A 24,949-nucleotide genomic window follows, 5' to 3' on the forward strand; every position below is an offset into this window, starting at 1 on the left:
CTCCACTAGCAAGTTTTATTCTTTATATAAGTGGGCTGAACCTGACAGACATGTTTTATATCCTTCAGGGGATGTAAACAGCTTGGATCTACTTCACAGCCAAGTCCCATATCAACATGGTCAGTTTGCACAGGGAATGTGAATGGATAACCCTTTGCTTGTTGGTGTGCGACTTCACGGCACTGTCCTCACACCACAGTCTAATTTGTAGAGCCCTTAGCTTCAGTATAGAATGAAAAGGTAGCATGGCGTACTGGATGGTGAGCACTTCTTTCAGGCTGACAAGGTTCTTCATCTACTCCATGGACCACCACCCCTGAACTCAAACCTGATGAAAGTGATGGTGATCCATGAAGCAAAGGCAGAAATTTGTCAGTCTGAAATAGGTGATCACCATTCCTTATGTCGTGCTGTCTTTTCAAATGCAAATGCTGAAATTGAAAAAAATGCTGACAGTGAGCTCCTCAAGTACAGTCTGATGCAACTCGTCAGTATTTGATGCATTTTGTCGGTGCTATCCTTAATCTCTACTGTGGCTGAGGTATGCATCATTTTATCAAAACTGTCCAATTGTAATGCACTTATGCCCGCCACTTCTTTTAGAATCTTAGCAGCCCCCTCCATAGAAATTAAGCTTAGTCTGTTGATTCTGTTTCTGCAATCAGAAGAACCTGTTTTTAGGGGGCTGGGCTTCAAAGCTGGATAAAGGTTAGGAATGCAATACTGAAAATCACTGAGAACCTACAGTTTTCAATGTCTAACAGCTCAATATTTTTTGTTAAAAGACAGCTATTCCCCTATTATCCAAAATGTTTCATTTTTTAAAGATAAGAGCCTAACTAAAAGTAACATACTTCATGGTGAAACCTGATGATGACTGCTCATCAACTAAATGCAATCCAGAGGAAATGACAATCTAGCTGGTAAAAAAACAGGCCTTCCTCATCCTCTTCAGAGTACAGTGTCTTCCTCCTCCTATCCCCCTATAATAATTACAGAGTTAGAAAGGCTTTGTGTAACAACATGTACTTTGGACTGAGCACTGGAGTACTGCAAAGTATCTGAGCACAAGCGTTTCATAGTCCAAAACAGCTGAGAATTCTTTATGCCGCAGTGTTACTGGAATCCATTCAGCTGATGTCTGCACCTTGGAAGGCTGATCTGATTGCTTTTTGTGACCGGCAATAATGTGATGATCTTTGGTCAACCTATATGAACCCAAAACAATGGCTGGCAGCTCATCCCACACCAGAGTGATAAGAACCAGACGAGTCTCCACAGTATGGCCGGACAAATCCTGCTGAGTGGCCACTATGGATTCACAACAATCAGCTGAAACATGACTGTTTCCATAACAGGAAACTTGGAGCCAGAGGCTATAACTTCAAGTTTACATGCTACAGCTGTGTTTTCAAACACAACATCCAAATCATGCAACTCTTTAAGATAAGAGGATATGAAATGGGTAAATGGAAGTAGAAAGCGAACAGTTTTAGGTAAGGAGGGAGCAAAGCACACTCTGTTCACAGAGGAAGAAGGATCAGGTGAGAACTCTGCATGTCTTGGATATCTATCCAGGTATGGCATTACTATCATCCTCCCAGATTAGCATTCTTGTTTGATTCTAAAAGCTTTCTGTGGCACTGTGTGCTCCATACATTTCTTTCCATTATCTATGCAAGTCAAAAAGGAAGGTATATTTTTATTGAGTGTTCTGCAAACACAGAAGTAGGCATCCCATGAACTTAAATCAGAAGCCCAGTGTACTCATTGAGGGCCCAGAGGTTTCCAGCTCATCTTGGTATTGCTTTTTTATCAAAAGTCACAACACATTCACATGCTTCAACAACACAACTCCTTTCCAAAACAAGAGAGAGTGCTGGTCTTCATCTGTATCTGAGCGCTGTCCATGTTGAACGGGCAGCCAGTAAAGCAATTAATGGATTGCTGCAGTGATGCAACTGACTGTTCATGTCAATGGCAAAAAAAAAAACAATGAAGTTGGTGCCGTTTACATTTTTTGACTGCTAGATATCCTACAGGTGGCCAAAGGAAGGAGGGCGACCTCACATCCCCTAGTTTTCTCTGACCGCTTTTCAGATGTAACCAGAATACTTATTTAACCTGCAGTTTATTCTCCTTCATCTTGGAATGCCCTGCCATGATAATTCAATGGTGAACAAACACAGGATTTTCTCAGCAGCCAGCAAATCAGCAGTATTACATGGTGCCAAGATAAACTGGCACCCAGAATTAAGAGGTTACAACTCACCACCAAAGAAAATGAAGATCAAACAGGCCAATAGGGAAAAGACAAAGGAGGATTTAAGACATCATCACCTCTGCGGTGCAAAGCTCTGATGAAAGGAAAGCAATCAGCTACTGAAGGAGGACACCAACTTCAGGATGACTGATAAAAGGGGAAATGACACAGGCCTGGATGTGGCCCACTCTTAACAGCAGCAAGGACACTAACCATGCCCTGAGCATTGCCCTTTTCCAGATATAAAATGAGCATTTCAGGGGCAGAAGCTGTAGGAAATCTATGCAACACGTATGTGGAATAGCCAATACAACAACTGGAAGACCCACAATGTCCTGATGGCATCCTCTACATGTTATCTGTTTTTGACTACTTTTGCTGCTTGGAAAGGTTACAGAGTGAGGAGGAAAATGTGGGCAGTATTGCCAGTCTCTGAGGCTCTCTCTAACATGGCTTCCATACAGCTGAAGTATCACCAGTCTCTGAGGCTCCCTCTAATGTGGCTTCCACACAGCTGATAAGCAACTGGTGAGGACTTGATATCTCCTGTGTCACTGCATTAAAACCTCAGAAAAAGGAACAATGCTGTGTGGCAGGCTTTTTCACAAAAGAAATTTGGCACAGTCTGTGGCTGTCATGACCTGTTTGCCATAGGAACATATGTTGTCTGGTGGCACCATTTAATGAATGTAACTTTCAAACTTAAAACAAGAAGAGGATAATTCTAACCATGTACCTCAAACTCAGTCCTTTAACTTGGGGAAGAACGGGAAAGGATCGAAGAATGGCCAATCATGAAAATATTGTCTAACATTGAGGGGGTAGTCTACACATATGACGGTAGGAGGGCAGTAAAGCTGCTTTGCTGGTCTTTGTGGCAAACATCCTGTAACTATTACTGTTAATCCTTCACATAAGCATGTCACATTATGGCCATTTCAAAGGCCATAAGGGTCCACATGGAGAACTGAATCAGCAACAAAAGGAGAGTAGTATTGCTGGAACTGAATTAATCCTCAGGTATTGTTGGGTACATTCATGTGGTGGACCCTGTTTTCACAAAATCTCACCTAGACTAGACTGACATATAGACTGGATTTTAGACAGAATACATTATAGAGAATGGTAGCTTAAAATAACAAAAAGACAGCCGAATACACATGTTCAAAGATAAAAAGTGCCCAATCCTTGTATATGCACTACTGCCAAGACTGGAAAAAAAACAGCAGTGCAGAATTCTCAAGACACAGAAACATCCCCACAACAAGGCTGGTCCAGGGTCGGGGGAAGATGGCCTCCTGTTGTAGAAGCAGGAAGCAGTCCACCAAAAGTACAAAAACTGACAGGCTGAAAAAGAGCCATAAAGATGACAAAGTGGACTACTGAGGATAAGGAAGAAATCATGTATTGTTACTATTACACAAGAAGCCCAGAAATTCCAGACAAATGGTGTGCAGAGAGACTGAAAGTGAAATTAGATGTAAGAAAAATACTTGCACAAGAAAAGCTGTTAAATACTTCAAATAAAAATTTGTATTCTTGAAAAACATTACATAGAAGAAGGAACTATGGGCCACCTGGAAAACGAAGCAGCAGAGAAACTGTGAAAATATAAAAATCAAATCCCAGATACTTTTTGAAGTTATAAAAAAAGAAACATGGGCATGGGAAAGAAAAAGAGATCTGGTATGGTACAATATTAATGCAAAGGAGGAAAGCTAAAATAATCAATACAAAAAAAAGCAGCTCCAAAGACATTTGAACAGAAATCTAGACAAAGGTACCCGATATGGAACGGTCCCAATAAAAAATAAATAAATAAAATAAGGAAGCAAAAGGGATTAGTAAGTTAGAAGTTAAACAAATAGAAACTGAAGTTCTAGACTATCTGCAAAGTGAAGCATTTAGTGTGCAGAGTCCAACATAAGCAATGTCGTAGCATGATAGAATTATGGGTCTCCAGGTTAAGGAGCAACAGCTGGAACAGGAGGTATCTGAAGAACATTTGCAACACCGTGATACTCTGGAACCTTCTTTAGGACACTGGTACAAAAGTTCAGCAAGAGAAGGAGCAGGAAACAGTGGCAACTCTGACACACGTAATGTTGGGCAGTGATGGGCTAAAGGGTTCTCCATATGAAGGACCAGCAGATGAAGCAGGGTGCATCTGAGGAGGACATGCAACAGGAAGATTTTTGGAACTCTATAGATTACTCACAGGAAACAAAGACAACCTCAGTCCAGAAGAAAATAATTTTAGGGATGAATGACTTGATTTAATAGAGATGGATCAACATATTAAGATATATAAAAGAAACAGATTACAGAAAGTAAAATAGATGAACACAGTAATCAGGACTATTAATAGAAATTCATGTGACATAGCAGAAATAAATAGACTATATTACTGTGCAACTAAACTAATAACGGATAAAGTGCTATCACAAAAACAGAGTAATATAGGAAAGGAAGAAAACACGTAAAATGCAACCATGGAAACACTGCATAGAGAAAACTATAAAGCAGTTAAGACAAGAAGCATCACTGTTAGGAGAATACAGAAAAGGGAACAGATTACCAAAAATACTTAGAAACACAGGCATGGTAAAAGCAACACACAGTTTCAAAATAGACCAAGATTTATAATATACTAATGGCAGTAATAAACTAAAAATATCAGTACAGGCAGAAAAAAACATAGAAGGCATGCAGATAAAAAGAAAAGAAAAGTACAAAGTAAGTAATTTACTGATGACCCAAAAAGATTTTCCTAGAGAATTGGGAAGCAAAGCAAAAGGAAAAGAAACCCCATCAAAAGACAGAGGAGAAATAGGCACATTTTGGAGAAGTTTTATGAAGATTTCATTGAACATAAAGACAGAATGGCTAGAAGAACAATTAAAAGAGAGGATATGAAATGGAATGAATTAATGGCCAGAGAAATTGAACAAAATTAAGAAAAGCTCCTAAATGGAAATGCCTAGGTCCAGATGCAGTACCTAACTTCTGGCTAACAGCATTAACATCTTTACACAAAGATTTAGCCACTGGTAAGAATTACTTATATGTGCATCCCAAACATTCATCAACCTGGTTAACAACTGGACAAACTATACTTCTCATCAAGACTTAGCCTGAAAGCCATCCTAAAAACTACAGACCAATAGGAGTTTAGGCTCATAGGTATAGACTAGGCTGATCGCCACTAGGGCATTTATACATCTAGCCATGTACCCCAAATGTATCCCACAAGTTACTGTGCCTTGGAGATTGCTTTAAGTGGTGTATGTTAGTTAGGGCATGATTTAACAGCTTTCTTTGTCCATCAGGGACATGGGTGTCAGATCAGGGGTGAACTTCCAGTTTTCCATCCTCTGGTCTAGGTTGAGCTTGAATAAAGTTAGGGAAGGGCTCTGTTTCACATGTATAGGAAGCCTATTCCAGAGAATGGGAATTCTCTGAGATACATACCTGTCCCTCCAACATATCCTATTTATATTTCTAGGTTCATAAGTGTATACTAGGCTAACAGCCACTAAGGCCTTATAAGCCTAGCAGTGTGACCCAAATGTGACCCACAAATTTGATTTATATAGGTGGTGATTTACTGGCTGCCATTGCCCATCAGAGACATAGCAGCCACACCAGGGATGAATTTCAGATTACCCATCCATTGGTCAAAGTTGCACTTAAATAGGGATAGGGAGAACTCTGTTTCACATGGATGGAGAACCTGCTCCAGAGAATGGAAATTCTCTGAGTAACAATATCTGTCTACCCAACATGTCTTATTTATGTTGAATTTAGTTATTTTACTCTAGTAGTTCTGATACAGTCTATTTTGCAGATGTGCAAAAGGTTTTGTCAAAATAGGGCCCAGGGATGCCTTGTATGCCAGGCAAAGATCACCTCTCAGAAGTCCATATGACACTGAGTAAGAAACAGGGATTTTAGCAAATCAGTGTAGGACACTGCATTTACTCCCTGTGTTCTTTCTGTAAGGAACTTTTGTTGACTTTCCAGTTGCTGCATGTGTCTAGTCAGGTACATAATGAAGACGGTATTATACTCTATGATGGGTCTAATGAGGGCCAAGTACAGTCATATGATGACCTCTCTGGATCTTGACACCATGCCCTTATGTATAAATTGAGCAACATAGAAGTATTTTTATCACACTCTATTGCTGCTTTTGCCTGCAGACTCTTTTTATCACACTCTATTGCTGCTTTGCCTGCAGACTCTTTTCCACACTCTTGTCACCCCTGGCTCAGCCTCCCCCTATCCCTATATTGTTCTAGTCTTTTCTGACTGATTAATTTTTTTCTGCATTTTTTGACACTTAGGGGATAGCCCTTGCTACGCTCGGGCTCTCTTTACATATTTCAATTGTTTAAAAAAAAAAAAAAAAACGTAATTTTGGAGCTTTTTCTAATTATCAAATATACTGACTAAAAGCTCATGCTGTAAATATGTAAATAACTTTTGCTATGTTGTTACTCTGTAACTATATGGTGCCTTACCTCCCAGCTTCTATGATTTTTTACTTTGTAACTGAAATGATTTATTGTTTACATACTTTACATATTTCAATTGTTAAAAAAAAAAAGTTGTAATTTTGGAGCTTTTCTCCTCGGGTCTCTACTGCAAATGGGCCACTAGCCCAGTTGGACCAATCCGTTTAACAAATGTCAATAAATACATTTTCTTACTACCTTGGACACGTTTGTTGAAGGCTAGGTTACTATCTACATGAGTTCTCAGATCCCTGAATAGTGAATCAACTTTTAAGAATATTTTAATGATAACATAGTTACCTGGGGTGTTAGACTTCCCAAAGGTACTATAATGTATTTCTTGGGACTGAGTTTTAAGCCATGGCTTTGGCACCAAGCATTTGTCTGTATAAGACCTTCTTGAAGGGTGTTCCTACCTTATGTCACAAGCAAAACCTAATTCCTTTTTGCAATCATCTGCGGACTTGGTTAGCCAAATGGCTTTGGCATTGGCTTTGACATCTGAGAAGTAGATGCCAAAGAGGAGTGGGCCCAGCACAGATCCCTGGGGGGGCTTCACTGATGTCAGGTCTCTTTGTGGATGTGGCCTTACCTATTCTAACCTCCTAGGTTCTATCAGTGAGCCAGCTAGCTATCCAGTGTGTTAGAAAGGGGTTTACACCTAGTTCCATAAGATTGTTGACAATGGACAGGTGGAATATTGTATCAAATGCTTTAGCCATACCTATATAGGCAGTATGCATAGTTTTCCTCTAATCCATTGCCTTAGTGACTTTTTCAAAGAAGCCCACCAGACTCAGTAAGTGTAACATTCCTTTGACAAAGCCAAACTGGAGTGGATCCAGTATCTGGAGGTCTCCTATGCCCTTATTGTTAATTTCCATGATAATTCTTTCCACGGCTCTGCAAATAAGTCTTGTTAGACTAATGGGTCTGCAGTTTTCAGGATCTGTTGAAGGTCCTGTCTTATAAAGGGGACTGCTGTAGTCCTTTATTCATGTGGCACAAAGTCTGTTTTAAGACTATAGTTAAATAATGACTCCAGGGGTCCTGATAAGTCATAGTTTAGATTATACAGGAGGCATTCTGGAATGGGCTGTGCAATGGTGCAGCGGTTAGCGCTGTCACCTCACAGTAAGAGGTTCTCCGGTTCGATTCTCGGCTGGAGTGCTTCTGTGCGGAGTTTGCATGTTCTCCCTGCATTCGCATGGGTTTCCTCCCACATTCTAAAGACATGCTTCTGGAGCATTTCTCTCTGGGCCTCCGCTGAAAAAAGGATCTGTGGAACCTAGTCGGACTTTCCCAGTCCACAAATGTTAAATAAATAAATTAAAAAAAAATGTTAATGGGACCTATTGAGGTTATGTTCTTGGCTTTAGTGAGTGCACCCAGTATATGCTTTCTAGTTATAGACAGAGTGGTTATGTTTCAGATGGAGGTAATGTTGGAAATTAATTTGTCCACTAACAGGTTTGCTATACTGCCAGCTCAGCACATTGCTGTGTGCTGCTCTTGAGGTTTCTGACATAGCAGTAGAACACTTTATGGTTATTCAACAACAAAACACAAAAGGAGCTCACCAACGCTGATGTTAACAAAAAACTCCAGTTTTCACTTCAAGAGTTTAATATTCAAAACACATGCTGGATCCAAAAGTAAGCTCTTTCACGTTCACAAACGTTTCATCAGACTTCAATAGCAGCATATCATATTACATGCCTTATATAGCAATGAATTAACCCATATCCTGTTAGTTAATCATCATAATTATGCCATTAAAATTTAAAGTTGCATATACACTGCTTTCAACCGGTAAAACTGATATACCAGCTAATTTAAAAATGAAAGCAAATACAATTCATTCCATCACATAACACTATTGATAAAAATTAATTTATAAAAAATATATACATATATAAATATAAATATATATACATATTATATATGTACATATTGCTCATGAAAAATGCATATACACATTGAAATATATATATATATATATATACACACGTAGAATGTATGTAAACACTAACATCATTAAATATCATTAAAAAATAATATTAAAAAATAAGTTCTAGCTGATAAGCAACCTTTAATGTTTATAAGGTCTCGCTGCTAAGAAAGGCTTGATTGAGACCTTATCATTCAAACCACACGCTTTATGTGCTTGTAGCCTCATTATCCATCTACATTCCATCTCTTCAGTGTGGTTCTTAATATCACCTAGTCTACTACTCTTCTTGGTCAATTCCAAGACCATAAATTTAAAACTGTGTGTCATGCCATTATCCAGGACATGTTGTGCCAGGGCATTATTTGTATTTTCTTTGTTAATGGCATATATGTGTTCCCTGATATGTTCTCGTAATGTCCTGTTCGTTTTTCCCACATAGAAAAACTTGCAAATTTGGCATTGGGCTAAATAAACTAAGTCTCTGGATCTGCAATCTGCATAAAACTTAAAAATATACTCTCGTCCAGTTACTGGATGAATAAACCTATCTTCATTATTAATGTATGTACACTGGTTACAAGATCTACACGCATGAGTCCCTATCCTTTTGGAGAACTTACTATTCCCGCTATTTCTTTCATAACATAGTAGCCTTTTTAATGACTTCATATTCCTATAAGTTATATTAGGTCTAACATCTACCAAATCCCTTATTTTTTCATCTGTTGTTAAAATTCTCCAATTATTATTAATGACTTCTTTGATTAATATATTTCTATTGGTAAAGGGAATAATCAATCTATTTTTATTGTGTGTCTCAAAATCCTTTCTATCTGTAATATTTTCTGTCTGTCTATGAAAAAAAAGTTTACCCTTTCCCATTCTGTGTTTATTACATAATACAAGTGTGTCACTAATTTCTCTTTGCTTATATCCTCTGTCTAGAAAATTATTCGCTAGTGTCTTCTGTTGTTCCTGATATGTGTCCTCTTGTGTTGTTAGCCTGGACGTTCTATAAACCTGGCCCTTCAATATATTTGAGTAAACGTGTTGGGGATGCATGCTATTACAATGTAATACATTGTTTTTCCAACACGATTTTCTATGCATAACTGTCTCCATGCCATTAAATTCCTTATTTAGTCTAACATCTAAGAACTCTATGGTATCAAATAAATATGTACATTCAAACCTCAAAAAATCCATAGTGCCATTTATATAAGTGACAAATTCATTTAATTCTTCCTCAGTACCACTCCAAACTATAAACACATCGTCCAGAAAGCGTCCATAATACTTAATACTATCATGGAATAGAGTATTACCGAATACATAAGTGCTCTCCCAATATGCCAAAACCAAGTTGGCATCGGAGTTAGCACAAGGGGTCCCCATCGCTACCCCTTTCTGCTGTAAATAGTAAGTGTCTTTATACATCAAAACATTGTTACTCAACACAATATCCAAAATCAACATCCATTTCATAACTAGATTACTCGGGATGTCCTTCTCTATGAGCATTAACCTTACATAATCCATCCCTATGTTATTAGGTATTGAAGTGAATAGAGAGACCACATCTAAGGTCACTAATATGACATTCTCTACACATGATCTTGTTGTATTATGTTCAGCTAGACTTTCAAGAAAGTGTTGTGTATCCTTCACTATTGATTTAATCCCCTCCACGATAGGTTTGAACTGTTTATCCAAATAAATAGACATAGGCTCAGTGAGACATCCAATCCCTGAGACAATAGGTCTCAGTGGAGGGTTAAGTAAATCCTTGTGGACCTTCGGTAGCCCCCTAAAAACAGGAATCATCGGTTTTTCTACCAGAAAATACTTATATATATCAACATCTATCACATTGCTTAGGAGTAAATCATATAAATGACTTTGTACATCTTTAATAATCTTGTTCAATGAGGTACCATTCAGAGGTCGATATGTTAAATCATCTGATAATAAGTCATTAATCTTATTACTATACATGTCATGGTCCATTATCACAATTGCCCCACCCTTATCAGCTTGACGTATTATAATATCATTATTTCTTTGTAGACTTGTTATAGCTTCTTTTTCACTCAAAGTCATATTGAAGAAATCTGGTTTAATATCATTCCTTTTGTACAAATCTATCAAATCATTCTCACATGCACGCTCAAAGGCATCTAACATAGGATGTAATTGCGGTGTAAAAGTTGAAGGTTTCCTAAGACCATTCACATCATCTGCATTTGTATTGCATGCGTGATTCCCAAACAACAACTTCAGACTAATATTCCTAGTGAACATCTTAATGTCTATTATAATGTCAGTAACATCAGTGAAACCAGAAGGTATAAAATTTAGTCCCTTATTCAAAACAGAGACCTCATGTTCTGTTAAACAGTACCTTGAAATGTTGACTACTAAACCCTGTTCATGGGTCGTAGCGCTTTCTTTTGTAATTCGTACATTTCCTCGGTGCTCTTCCTTTTTCTTACCTTGTTCTGTGGTGACCATGTTTTTCGTTCGAACTGCCTGATCGGCAGAGGAAAAGAATGAAATCCATTCCCCTTAGTAAACACTTCCTGATCTGAAGTGACAGTAGATTCGGAAGAAGTTATATCAGGTACCCTTCTTCTAACGACCCTTGTACTTGAATCAACTGTTTCACTCAATTCCTGTACTTGCGAAGTATTAGCTATATCCACGCCATTCGAATGCACCATCGCCTCCACTACTACTCTGCCTGCTGACGTCATTACGTTGCCTGTATCAACTCGTGGATTATCATAGCCAACAACATTGTTTGTTCCTGCCTCCGCCCCCATGACAGGCGCGGAAGCTGATGCTAACGAATTGCTTCTAATGAAAGTCTCATCTTTCTTATTATTGACATTATTATTATTAAATCGTCCATGTACTTTATTTTTATTAGTGTAATTGTTGTTCACATTGTCCTTAGGCCAAGAGAACACATTTCCATTATGAAAATCGATGAAGTCACATTCAAGTTTTCTCTTCTTATCTTGCATCAATTTGTTATCTAAAGAAGACACCATGATTTTTAAATCATCAAACAGAATTTTCAGTTCCGTAGATCTTAGTAAGAGCTTAAGCTCCGCTTCAATAGTATTAACTTCAGCAATCAATGTTTTTTCTATCAAGCTATATTGTTCAACAAGTAATTTAATGTGGCCATAGCTCGTATCTAAATTCAATTTCTGCCACTTACATAACAAGTCCGGGTATGTAGTTCCAAAGGTCGGCATCTTCAACACCCTCAGACCTCTAGGAACTACTTGGAAGCTTAAACATGCTTCCATGTGCTGTTTCTGCCATTGTATGCTCTTTAATTTCTGAAGTTTGTTTTCAAGTTTCCTCGTTATTAATATAACCTCCATATTATGTAGCGTGTTCACAGTGGCTTCTCCATTAGCAGTTAGTTCCTTTGTGGTGAGTTTTAACAATGGATTGGGGGTGACACAAGTTAGACCACTGAATAAAAGTCCATGCATAAACTGTGGCATTTCAGTTTCATCCAAAACTTCAATATCATCAGCCATGTCCCAGCAGCAATGTAAAAATGCAACCAAATGCTACTGAATCAACAGAATCACGACTTGCTGGGTAAAGTGCTCCTCAGAAAAATTATATACTCAACAACAAAACACAAAAGGAGCTCACCAACGCTGATGTTAACAAAAAACTCCAGTTTTCATTTCAAGAGTTTAATATTCAAAACAAATGCTGGATCCAAAAGTAAGCGCTTTCACGTTCACAAACGTTTCATCAGACTTCAATAGCAGCATATCATATTACATGCCTTATATAGCAATGAATTAACCCATATCCTGTTAATCATCATAATTATGCAATTAAAATTTAAAGTTGCATATACACTGCTTTCAACCGGTAAAACTGATATACCAGCTAATTTAAAAATGAAAGCAAATACAATTCATTCCATCACATAACACTATTAATAAAAATTCATTTATAAAAATATATACATATATAAATATAAATATAAAGAATATATATATATATAAATATAAATATAAATATATATACATATCATATATGTACATATTGCTCATGAAAAATGCATATACACATTGAAATATATATATATATATATATATATACACGTAGAATGTATGTAAACACTATCATTAAATATCATTAAAAAATAATATTAAAAAATAAGTTCTAGCCGATAAGCAAGCTTTAATGTTTGTAAGGTCTCGCTGCTAAGAAAGGCTTGATTGAGACCTTATCATTCAAACCACACGCTTTATGTGCTTGTAGCTTCATTATCCATCTACATTCCATCTCTTCAGTGTGGTTCTTAATATCACCTAGTCTACTACTCTTCTTGGCCAATTCCAAGACCATAAATTTAAAACTATGTGTCATGCCATTATCCAGGAGATGTTCTGCCAGGGCATTATTTGTATTTTCTTTGTTAATGGCATATATGTGTTCCCTGATACGTTCTTGTAATGTCCTGTTTGTTTTTCCCACATAGAAAAACTTGCAAATTTGGCATTGGGCTAAATAAACTAAGTCTCTGGATCTGCAATCTGCATAAAACTTAAAAATGTACTCTTGTCGATTTACTGGATGAATAAACCTATCTTCATTATTAATGTATGTACACTGGTTACAAGATCTACACGCATGAGTCCCTATCCTTTTGGAGAACTTACTATTCACGCTATTTCTTTCATAACATAGTAGCCTTTTTAATGACTTCATATTCCTATAAGTTATATTAGGTCTAACATCTACCAAATCCCTTATTTTCTCATCTGTTGTTAAAAATCTCCAATTATTATTAATGATTTCTTTGATTAATGTATTTCTATTGGTAAAGGGAATAATCAATCTATTTTTATTGTATGTCTCAAAATCCTTTCTATCTGTAATATTTTCTGTCTGTCTTTATGGTTATTGTTCTCTTCAGGAGTCTATCTTAGCCTCCTGAATGGCTTTGCTTGACCTAATTAGCCTTTTTAGTTGCCTATTTACTCTGATGACAGAGTTTCTGTCTTTATGGGAATTACCCTTCTTGATTTCTGCCATACTTTTTTCATTTTGTTGTATATCCTGTTTAATTTGGGATGCCACTAGGGCAGTTTGTTTCTGGGACTAGTCCCTGACTTACTTCTGCAAACAAAGTTTTAATCTTTAGATCTAGTAGTTCTGGTACTGTTCATTCTTTGGATATGCAGAAGGTTTGTCACTGCGACATCCAATAATACCTTGTGTGCCAGGCATAAAACACCTCTCAGCAGTGTGTAGGAAACAGTGTACAGTTATAGGGCTTTGAGGTGATCTGCAGAAGACATGGCATTTATGCCTGCATTCTTTTTGTGAAGGACCTCTGTCTATATTCCAGTTGTTGCACGTGCCTGGTCAGGTACATACCAAAGAAGGCATTATACTCACTGATGAGTCTGATGAGGGCCGTGCACAATGGCATGTTGACTTTCCTAGACATAGATGCCATGTCCTTACTTATGATTTGAGTGGCAGAGAATGACCCTCTTATAAACTTACATACATGCAGTCGAAAGCCAGGTTACTGTCTATGGGTTCCCAAATCCCTGACTACTGTGTCTACTTTATTTATTTTATTTTTTATTTATTTAACATTTGTTGACCGGGAATGTCCGACTAGGTTCCACAGAGCCTGTTTTCAGCGGAGGCCCGGGGAGAAATGCTCCATTTTTAGAGGGGAATATGAATGAGGTAGTTTCCCTGGATGGCGGAATTCCCAAAAGGTATTCTTATCCATTTCTTGGCAATAAATTTTAAGCTGTGGCTTTGGTACCAGTCATTTGTCTGTGGTAGACCTTCCTTTTACATGTTAGTATCTTGGGGTTTCTATGATTGCTCTTAGCTTGCAATCATCTGCAAACTTAGTAAGCCAGAGGCACTTGACATTGGCTCTGACTTCCAAAAAATAGATGCCAAAGAGGAGTGGACCAAGCACAGAGCCCTAGGAAGACTATACTGGTGATGGACCTCTTTGTGAAGGTGATCTCTCCAATTTTAACTTCCTAGGTTCTGTCTTTAAGCCACCTGGTTATCTATTAAGTTACATATGAGTTTATGCCCAATTCCATGACTGCATTTACAATGCCCGAATGGGGTACTGTATCAAATGTTTAGCTTTGGTCCAGGGTAGGCAGTATGTACAATTTTGCCCTCATTCATTACCTTGGTGAGCTTCCCAAAGAAGCCTACCAGATTTGATAGGCATGACCTGCCTTTGATGAAACCAAACTGAACTGGGAACAGTGTCTGAAGCTTTCCTATGTCAGTGTTAATCATTTCCATGATACTTCTTTCCATAGCTTTGTATACGAGACTAGTCAGACTAATGGGTTTGTAATTCCAGACATCCACTAATGGCCTGACCTTGTGCAGAGGCTTGACCACTGTAGTCTTTTATTCATGTAGTACAAAGTCTGTGCAGGTGCAATTGATGAACAGTTATCATGGTGACCCTGACAGGACATATTTCAGGCTATTTAGGTGGCATCTTGGGATATCATCTGGTGCCACTGTAGATGTATTCTTGGCTTGTGGGGGTGCAACTAAGACCTGCTCCCTGCTGACAGAGGCATTACATTAGATGGTATTTCCTGGAGGAAGGCCGGGGGGAGGGGTTAAGAAGGGGATAAAGTTGGAGCTGAATTTGTCATCTAGATTTGCTACATCTTCCACTTTCGTGAATGTGGCTCCATTTACCAACAGTTCAGTACACTGCTGTGTGCTGTGTTTGAGATTTCAGACACAGCTGAAGAAGGTCTTATGGCTGTCCTTGGTCTGGAACACTACCTTTATCTCAAAATTTGCTTCATTGGACTTAATTAGTCCCCTTAATTATCTATTTAGTTTGATGACAGAGTATCTTTTTTGGTGTTAAATTTCTTAAATTTACCTGTGACTTTTTTTCTTTTGTTGTGCAACCTGTTTAATTTCAGATTCTACCATGTTGGTTTGTTTTTTAGAGTTAGACTTGGGCTTATTTGTGGTAGGTACAACAGCCTCTGTGCAATCACTGACATGGTTGTATAGAGCTTCTGTGAATAATTCTGCATAGGCTGCTATGTTATCTGGTTTGGAGAGACTTGAAACTTTGACATATTATAACTTAATAAAAGGCAGTTTGCCATGGAGTAGTTTCTAACTGGTATAGGGTTTGCTGGGTTACAAAGCTGATTCTTATTTCGATGGAGACTGCTTTATGATCTGATCTTACCAGAGAGGACATGACAATACACAAACTACATGCTGGAATTGATACAGACAGAATTTATTGTCATTAAGAAGAAAATCAGTTACAGCAAGAGAACAAAAAAGGTAACAAAAGAAAGACCTATGGAACAAAGGATCATTTGTTCATAAATAAAGCCATAACAGAGAATTGTAAAAAGGAGAAGAATTTAAGTATGGCATGGATAGTTTACAAAAAAAAGCATTTGACAGCATCTCAGTTTCAGTTCTTCGCAGTTATCAAGTTTTCTGTGTTTACATATTCTAATTTGTTTCTTATGTTGAAATAATTTTATCTGTTTTTTACATTGATTTATAATTTATTTGTATGGTATTATTTCGGTATTTTTATCATCAGTTTTTTGCTCTATTTTGGAGCTTTTCTCCCCGGGTCTCAGCTGAAAACGGGCTACTAGCTCAGTCGGACACTACTCGGTAAACAAATGTAAATAAATAAATAAGCTCACATTCATGGATAAAGGAATGCTTACAGATGTTTATGATACACCCTACACTGATCAATTACATTACAGTTACCGTGAAATAGTGGCAAACCAGCTTGCGGCTGAGTCATGAAAGGGCAAATTATTATCCCAGAGATAAAAATTCAAATGAGGATACTCCAGGGTGATTTTTGTCACTATGTTTTGTCTTGCCCTTAACCCATTATTTTGTTTACTTAACAGATTAGGCTATGGTTACAATTTGGTCTGCAGAAAAACAGCCTTGTTTAAAGATTTGTCATTTACATTTTGTGGATGAATTAAAACTGTATAGTTTTATCAGATAAGGATTTGAAAGCACAACTATAAATGGGTAAAACATTCTCAGATGATATAAAAATTAAATTTGGTCTTGATGAATGTGCAAAAGCAACATTTAAAACAGGAAATCTGCAACACCAAGAAAATATCAACCAGGGACAGGAATGTGATGTAAAGGAACTTGAGCAGGTGGGAGTGTATAAATATTTGGGAACAGATGAAGAATCAGCAATAAAACATGAACAAATGTAAAAGGAGCTTAGTAAGGAATACTTCAGAAGACAAAAATTGATACTGAAAACTGCTTTGACAACTAGGAATATATTCAAAGTTATAAATCACTTTGCTCTTCCTGTTCTAGCTTGCAGTTTTAGGGTGACTGACTGGCCACAAAAATTACTGGATTGATTGGACAAGAAAATTGCTTCATGTTTATCAAATGACATATAAAAAATAAATCAGTGTATATCAAGATTATAATTCCTCACTCTGGAAAAGGTATGAGCCTCCTCAAAATTGATTACATGTATAGATCCGCAATCGTAGACTGCATATATTTCTGTTGACCTCATCAGATCCAAACATAGTGAAAGTTTTAAAACATGAAAAGACGTCATCTAAGATGACATCTTTGCTTAGTTTAGCAGAAGGATTTCAGTGTTGAGTCCAAATGGAAATGAAAACAGAAGTGGAAAATCCATAAATATAGTGGCAAGTACAGAGATTTCCTGGTACAACCACATGGTGTTAAAATTTGACTGAGGATTGTTTAAGGATAGATAAACTGAAACCAAAAGATGAAAGGTTAATAATGGCGGCCCAGGACAGAGGACTTTATACACATTGGTTTAACAAAATCCATTGAAAAGGTGGGAGAAACAGCCAAATGCAGGCTCTGTTACTGGAAACAGTCACACGTTTTGTAGCTGGGTATGATGCCCTCATGGCAGAGGGCCTATATACTGAAAGACACAATAACGTGGCAAGGCTATTGCATTAGAGAATGTGGAAACGCAACAATAGTAGCTGAGAAGCACTGGAAGCAGGAACCACAAAATATTATAAAGAAAGAAGGTGTTTACATCACATGGGATCATCTACTTATTACCAACAGTCCAAAAATAGATGTGAGAAAAACAGATATGGTAGTCTATGAAAAAAATGACAAAAGTAGCATTGACCACTGAAACTGCTACATCCAGTGATCATAGTCTCTTAAACAAGAGAGTCAAACAATATCAAGATTTGCAATTAGAAATGACAGCAATGTGGAAGAAAGTTTCAATAGCAGTAGGTACAATGCTTCTAATAAATAATTTACAGCTGTACTTAAACATACTACAAATACATGTAACCCCATATGAATTACAGAAGAAGCAATTCTGGGCATAATGCGGGCGCTGAAAAGAGCACACTTTGCTAACATCAAAGACTAAAAAATAACTAATTTCATGAACTCTAATCATAGTCTGACTTAGGAATGGGGTCCATTCCCATTGTAAATTAAACTATGAGATAAGCAAATAAAGGAAGATGCTGTAACACTCTATTAAATAACCTGAGTTCTCCTGATTCTATTCTTTTTCCACCACTGTTTTTTCTTGTTTTTGACACAAAGGTCGTCTAACTTCAGACACTCATACTTACTTTGCTACAGGTGCCTTGATGCTTGTTGACATGTGAAATCTTTTTCTGGGCGCCTGTAAAAGGGTAGAGAAGAGATAAGATACTGGTATTAACCTGATGGGTGGAACTATTGCATGAGAGTTGGTCAGGATATGCAACATGCAGTGATCATGTATGCTTCCATTAAGTGCCAGAAAGCATATTGTGGGGCTGCACTCCTTGTCAGCAGGTTTTCTTAGCCAAGGGGGCTATTTATCACTCAACCAATCTTTACCCATCAGTCCAGAAACACCAATCCAGGGAACAGAGCCAGCATTTTCTTCACAGGATGAGAAAGAATGCCTTTTATTTGCTCAATCCCATTTTCCCAGCTATTTTTTCCTTATGCTGGATCCAGAAGTCTGCTTGATAGCATCATGGTTGGGAATAAAACTTCTTTGCTAATGCAGAAGCCTACAACACAAACTACTAAAACCATTACGTTTTACACTTCACAGCTTACCTTCAGTATACGATTCATCATCGTCATCCTCATCATCATCGGTGTAAAGTACTGGGCCATCTGAATCTGAATCACTGGTGAAACTCCTCTTACTTTCATCATCAGGAATGACAGAAATACTTGGGCAGTCACCAATAAACACGTGGCTTTTTGACTCACTTGGCGTTTTCTCTTCAGCTGATCCATCCAGCGAACTGGAAATTAACAAATATGACTGTTTACGTCAAACTGGAATGTCAAGATGTCAACGGCAATTTATTTTAATATTAGGCACTAGGCATCCTTTTTAGCCACTTTAATTCCCCCTACTTACTATACTGTGCTTTATCTACAATTTCTCTATAAAATACCGCTGTACTGCTAATTGTGCTTGCAATGTCAGTAGTCCAAATATTGTTAAAAAATGCCATACTACCACTGTATATGACTGTATATAATTTAATTTGTACTGAATGTGATTACAAGTCTGTTATTACAACATTGTCAAGCAATGCTATACTACTTATGTACATAATTTTATGTTGAAAGTACTTTTTATTGTACTGAGGAGCTTTTCTTCCCAGGCCTCCACTGAAAAAGGGCTCTGTATGGCCCAGTGGACTTTCCCGGTTAACAAACTGCAAATAAATAAATAAAACCTAGCCACAGATGCAACAGTAGTGTGACCAAGCAGTAAAAGGAATCATAGCAATTTCTGTCTACAGCACATGACACCACACATCACCACGTAAGCAATACTATTCGAAATAGGCTTCCACTGCATGAATTCTGTAATTCAGCTACAAATAAAGGAGGCAGAGTTTGAGTGCTATAGGTTGAGTAACGATCATGAACCTAACTTTGTTATCCAGTACTGAAAGCAAAGTGAAACATGAAGTGGTCTTGACAATTTCTTTTTTCATACAGTCGATTTTATAGCCTAGGGTAATTGGCTACAGTGAATCAGCACCTATGCGGTTACCTACTTTAACTAACCACACCTATTAACACTGAACTCTTAAATTTTAACCTGTCAGTCACCTGCCTTTTTTGAGAACAACTCAGTGCTAGTATGTTAGTAGTTACTGTTGCTTGCCTTTTGATCCGTTGATCAAAACTGTACCAAACTCTGCTTCAAGTGACTGCCTGACTAACTGTCTGTATGTTACTGAAATGGCATAATTCTAAATATGTAAAGTTTGGTGTCATATTCTTCCTGTTCCTCAACATAGCTCTCAATGTCTACCTCAAAAATCAGGGAAAGGGACAAAGGTCCAAAATCAGGGACCCTCTTCCAACTGCAGCACTAGTTGCTCAAGGTTGACAGAATAAAGAGAATGCATACTAGTAACCGTTTTTAAAGACTATGAAGCCTGGCATTAATCACTACAGTTCTTAGCATTTTGCAGCATTCTGTAGCAAAAACATAACATTTTAAAAAGGGCAGAGTAAAACCTAGAGGAAAAATGAGAGTTAACCGAGAAGTATGTAGGGTGGTCATATATGCAGCAGCTTCTGGCTAGGTTGACGCAAATGATGTAGATTTTCCAGGCCACCAAAAGCTCAGTAACTAAATCAGTAAAACCACATTTTCAAAGCAGATGCATATCAGCATTTGTGAGTGTGTGTGCACATACATATGTAGGCACATGCAAACACACACACATATATACATATATATATATGTGTGTGTATGTGTGTGTGTGTGTGTGTGTATGAGAAGACTTTATATACATATATATATCCACAAACATATATACATAAAAGGCTGGAACAGAGCCGGATCCACGACTGGTTGACCTAGGCAGTTGCCTAGTGCCCCCCCCTGGCTGTCTGGGGGGGGGGGGCGCTGACCAGGGGATGCCGTAATATTTTATTTTAATTAAAAAAAAATTACATTTTGTCTTTAGGAACACAGTCTGCATAACAAATGCAGACTTAACTTTCTCCTCTTCCTTTGTGTGTGAGCCACAGCACACGCATACAGTCACACTCTGTGTGCATGATGCACACAAACTTAACTTTCTATTCCACTGCTGCTCTCATGGAATTTAAATGTAGAACAACTCCGTGCAAGCAATATGTTCCTTTAGTAAGTGTATTCTTGTGGGTGGATGTGTCAGAAATGCCCCTAGTTTGGCTGACAGATTAGTTAATTAACTTACTTAGGCTCAAACCCTGCACCTTAGTTATAGGGGAGAAGATCATGAATCCTCTACACCAACTACTTAGGGTTACCACCTGTCCCACTTTGCAAGGGACAGTCCCTCTTTGGACAGTTGTGTCCTGACAAAAAATATTAAAAATGGCAAATGTCCTGAGATTGTAGGACATAATTATTTCCTATATTTTATGTAATAGTTGCATAAAACAGTTATTCTGCATCTAAAATACCTAAATGTTATAAGAAAAGTACAGTTGTGTACACTTACCATAAATGTAGATGTTCGAGTGTATTCACTGTTGCAGTCATTACATTTGGGTTATCCTGCTGGTAGGTTGCCCTCAGTCGGCCTGAATTCCAAAGTCTTGGGCCCTGCATCGGTTGCTGTTGCCTCTTCCCTGACGTCAGTTCGTCAGGGGTATAAAAGATGCAGCTGACGCCATTTTATTCAGTTTTTCATGTCCCAGATGCCAGGTGCTCCCAAAAGGGTAGGCTAAAAATTATATAAATAAAACATACATGCACCAAAATAAGCTTTACCTTCATCTATAAGCAAATACACCACCAAGGTTGTATAGATTAGAGAAGTAAAGATAAGTTCCAGCAAAAATAAGGGGGATGGCGGGTGGGTAACCTGGACTGCAACAGTGAATACACTCGAACATCTACATTTATGGTAAGTGTACACAACTGTACTATATTCTTCATGTTTCACTGTTGCAGTCATTCCATTTGGGTTGAGTCCCAAAGCTATGGTTGGGGGGCTGAAGCTAGACAGCATTAGGAGCGGCTATGAGACCCTGCAGAACTGCAGTGGCAAAGCCTGCCCTGGATTTAGAGTAGAGAGGCAGATTGTAATGTTTTGTAAAGGTATGCACTGAACTCCAAGTAGCAGCCTCTAAAATGTCTTTGGTTGGTACTCCCTTGAGAAAGGCTGCAAAAGTGGCTGCAGCTCTGGTTGAATGGGGCCTAATGCCCTTAGGCACTTGTTTGCCATGCTGTGATTAGCAGAAACAAATGCAGTGAGCTATCCACTTTGAAATAGTCTCCTTGGAGATAGCCTTTCCTTGTGATGCTGTGGCATATGCCACTAGTAATTGTTCTGTCTTTCTGAAAAAATTAGTTTTATCCAAATAGAATCTCAGTTTCTGTGTACGTCCAAAGAATGCAAAATCCCCCCCCCCCCCCCCTTCTGTGGATTTGGATAAAAAGTTGGCAAATGAATTGTTTGGTTAAGGGCTACATTGGATACCATCTTAGGCATAAATGTAGGGTTTGTTCTCAGAGAGACCCTGTCTAGATAAAAAATGATAAAGGGTTCCACAGCCATAAGAGCCTGTAGCTCTGAAACTCGTCTTGCAGAAGTTATTGCTAGGAGCAGAGCTATTTTCCAATAAGAACTTTATATCCGCAGTAGCAGCTGGCTCAGAAGGAGGTAAGGTGAGTTTTTCCAAGACATAATTGAGGTCCCATGAAGGTATTGGCATTCTCCTTGGAGGCTTTCAGTTTTTGGCTCCTCTGAGGTATTGCCTTAATAAAGGATGAGAAAAAAGTGGTGGCTCTGTATTGTAATGAGTTGAAATGGCAGAGGCATGGATTTTAAATGATGAAAAAGATAGGCCTTTGTCCAGCATCTCAGTTAAGTATTGCAAAATCTGAGGAATATTTGGGACAGCTGTATCAGTTCCTTGAGCTTGGTTCCAAGCACAAAATCTCTTCCATTTCCCAGCATAGGATTTTCTAGTACTAGGCCTTCTGGCTTCTAAAATAACATCCATCACAGCTTTACTGAGAGGTGTGGTTTGTATGGCTACATTATCCGCCATGCTGCCAGGTTTAGGGTCCTGAGTTGGCTGTGCAGAATCTGACTGTTTTGCTGGGACAGTAGATGAGGTATTTGAGGTAAGGTCCAGGCTGAGCATTAGGACAAGTTCCTTAAGACTGGATACCAGTACTGGCGTGGCCAGTTTGGGGCAATCAGAATCATTTTTGGTTTCTCCTGCCTGACCTTTAGGAGTACCTTGGGGAGGAGAGGCAGTGGAGGAAAGGCATATACTGATAGGTTTGTCCAGTTGAAAGATAAGGCGTCCACTTTCCAAGCTTGTCTGTGATAAGTCCTTGTGCAGAATCTTTTTCGTTGATTATTTTGAGGGGAGGCAAATAAATCCATGTCCGGGCGTCCCCATTTCTTTGTTATCATGCTTAAAACTTGTGGATCCAGGTGCCACTCGTGGGGATCCATGAGGTTTCCTCTTAGTTCGTCTGCCAGAGTATTTTCCTTTCCTGACAGGAATTGTACCTGCAGATAAACTTGGTAAGTCAATGCTGTGTCCCATAAAGCCATGGCTAGTGTGCACAGGGGATAAGAATGAGTGCCCCCCTGCTTGTTTATGTACCACATGACCGTGGTGTTGTCTGTCTTTATCAGTAGTTGTCTCGGATGAAGTAGGTCCTTGAAGGCTGTCAGGGCATTTTGAACAGCTAGCATCTCTTTTTGATTGATATGTAGATGCTTTTGGTTTGTGGACCAGGTGCGCTGAATGCCTCTTCCTGCCATGTGTGCCCCCAGGCATAATCTGAAGCATCTGTCGTTAGGCTCTGCCTGGCTGGGGGTAGTGAGAATGGCTGTCCCTTGTTTTGGTGACAAGCCATTACCCACCATCGAAACTCCTGTTGCAGGCAGGGAATTAGAGTAATCATTGTTTCCAGACTGTGGCAATGTTGTGTCCAGATGCTTTTTAGGTACCATTGAATTTTCCTCATATGCAGTGTTGCATATGGAATTAGTAAGATGCAGGATGCCATGAAGCCCAAAGCATGCAGAATTTTTCTTGCAGATAACTGGGCCTTTGTTGCCATTTTCTTGAAATAGGTAGTCAGTTGCCTTTGTTTGTCTGGAGTGAGATAAGCCATCCGGGCAGTTGTATTTAAGCTTGCACCCAGGAATATTATCTCTTGAGAGGGTACTAGTTTTGATTTCTTTTTGTTGATTGTGTACCCTAGGCATGTTAAAAGTCTTATCACAAACGTCAAATGCTGTAGTAGAATGTCCTTGTTCTCTGCTTGTATGAGGCAGTCGTCCAAGTAAGGATATATTTGTATTCCTCTTTGTCTGCAGTAAGCAATTACTGGTGCCAGGCACTTTGTGAAGAACCTGGGCGCAGCAGATAAGCCAAAGGCCAGTGCAGAGAATTGGTAATGCTTTGAGCCAGCCTTGAATCTGACGTATCTTCTGCATGTTTGTCTGATTGGGACATGCAGGTATGCCTCTTTTAGGTCTAAAGTCATGAGCCAAGCCTTGCTGCCCAGCATGGGCAGAAGCTGCTGTAAGGTCAACATCTTGAATTTTGGTATATCTAGGAAAGTGTTTAGAATAGATAGGTCCAGTATTGGTCTCCATGCTTTGTCCTTTCTGGGTACCAAGAACAGTCTTGAGTAAAATCCTTGTCCCTGCTCTTGCTGTGGCACTTCTTGAATAGCCTTCATGTCCATGAGAGCTGTGACTTGTTTTTGAGCCTCTGCCCATTGATTTTTTGGCAGGTCTGGCCAACCGTTTGCTCTTGGCAGGGTATGGAAATGAAACTTGTAGGCTTGTGACACTATGTCTAGAACCCATTTGTCCTGGGTTATAATGTGCCAATTTTGAGAAAAAAGTGCTAGTTTTCCTCCTAAGGGTACTGCCAGAAGATAAGTGCTTGGTACAGGCAGGGGGAAGTCATTGGGACTGTTTCCTGTATGACTGTGATTTGTCTTCTCCACTTTTGGAGGTAGAAGCACTCCACTGCTTAGACCTGTAGGATCCTTGCGGCTGTGATCTGCCTCTGGGGCATCTGGATCTGCCCCTTTGAGGTCTGTCAGAGACTGGAAAGGACCAATTCTTTGTAGGCCAGTGTCTGCTA

At 38.6% G+C, this 24,949-nt stretch overlaps 1 protein-coding gene across 2 annotated transcripts in view; it reads right to left on the reverse strand.

Annotated features, from left to right (window-relative positions):
• Positions 1-24,949, reverse strand: part of LOC122792307 (phosphatase and actin regulator 2-like) — a 1,188,181-nt gene that overhangs the window by 140,364 nt on the left and 1,022,868 nt on the right. For both annotated transcript variants that reach the window (XM_044060086.1, XM_044060087.1), the window contains one exon: positions 18,908-19,101. In XM_044060086.1, coding sequence (XP_043916021.1) covers positions 18,908-19,101 — 194 coding nt within the window. The remainder of the gene's footprint in view (positions 1-18,907; positions 19,102-24,949) is intronic.

This window comes from Protopterus annectens, chromosome 1.part2, assembly GCF_019279795.1.
Source record: "Protopterus annectens isolate FY-2018-M chromosome 1.part2, PAN1.0, whole genome shotgun sequence".
Classification (NCBI taxonomy): Eukaryota; Metazoa; Chordata; order Ceratodontiformes; family Protopteridae; genus Protopterus; species Protopterus annectens.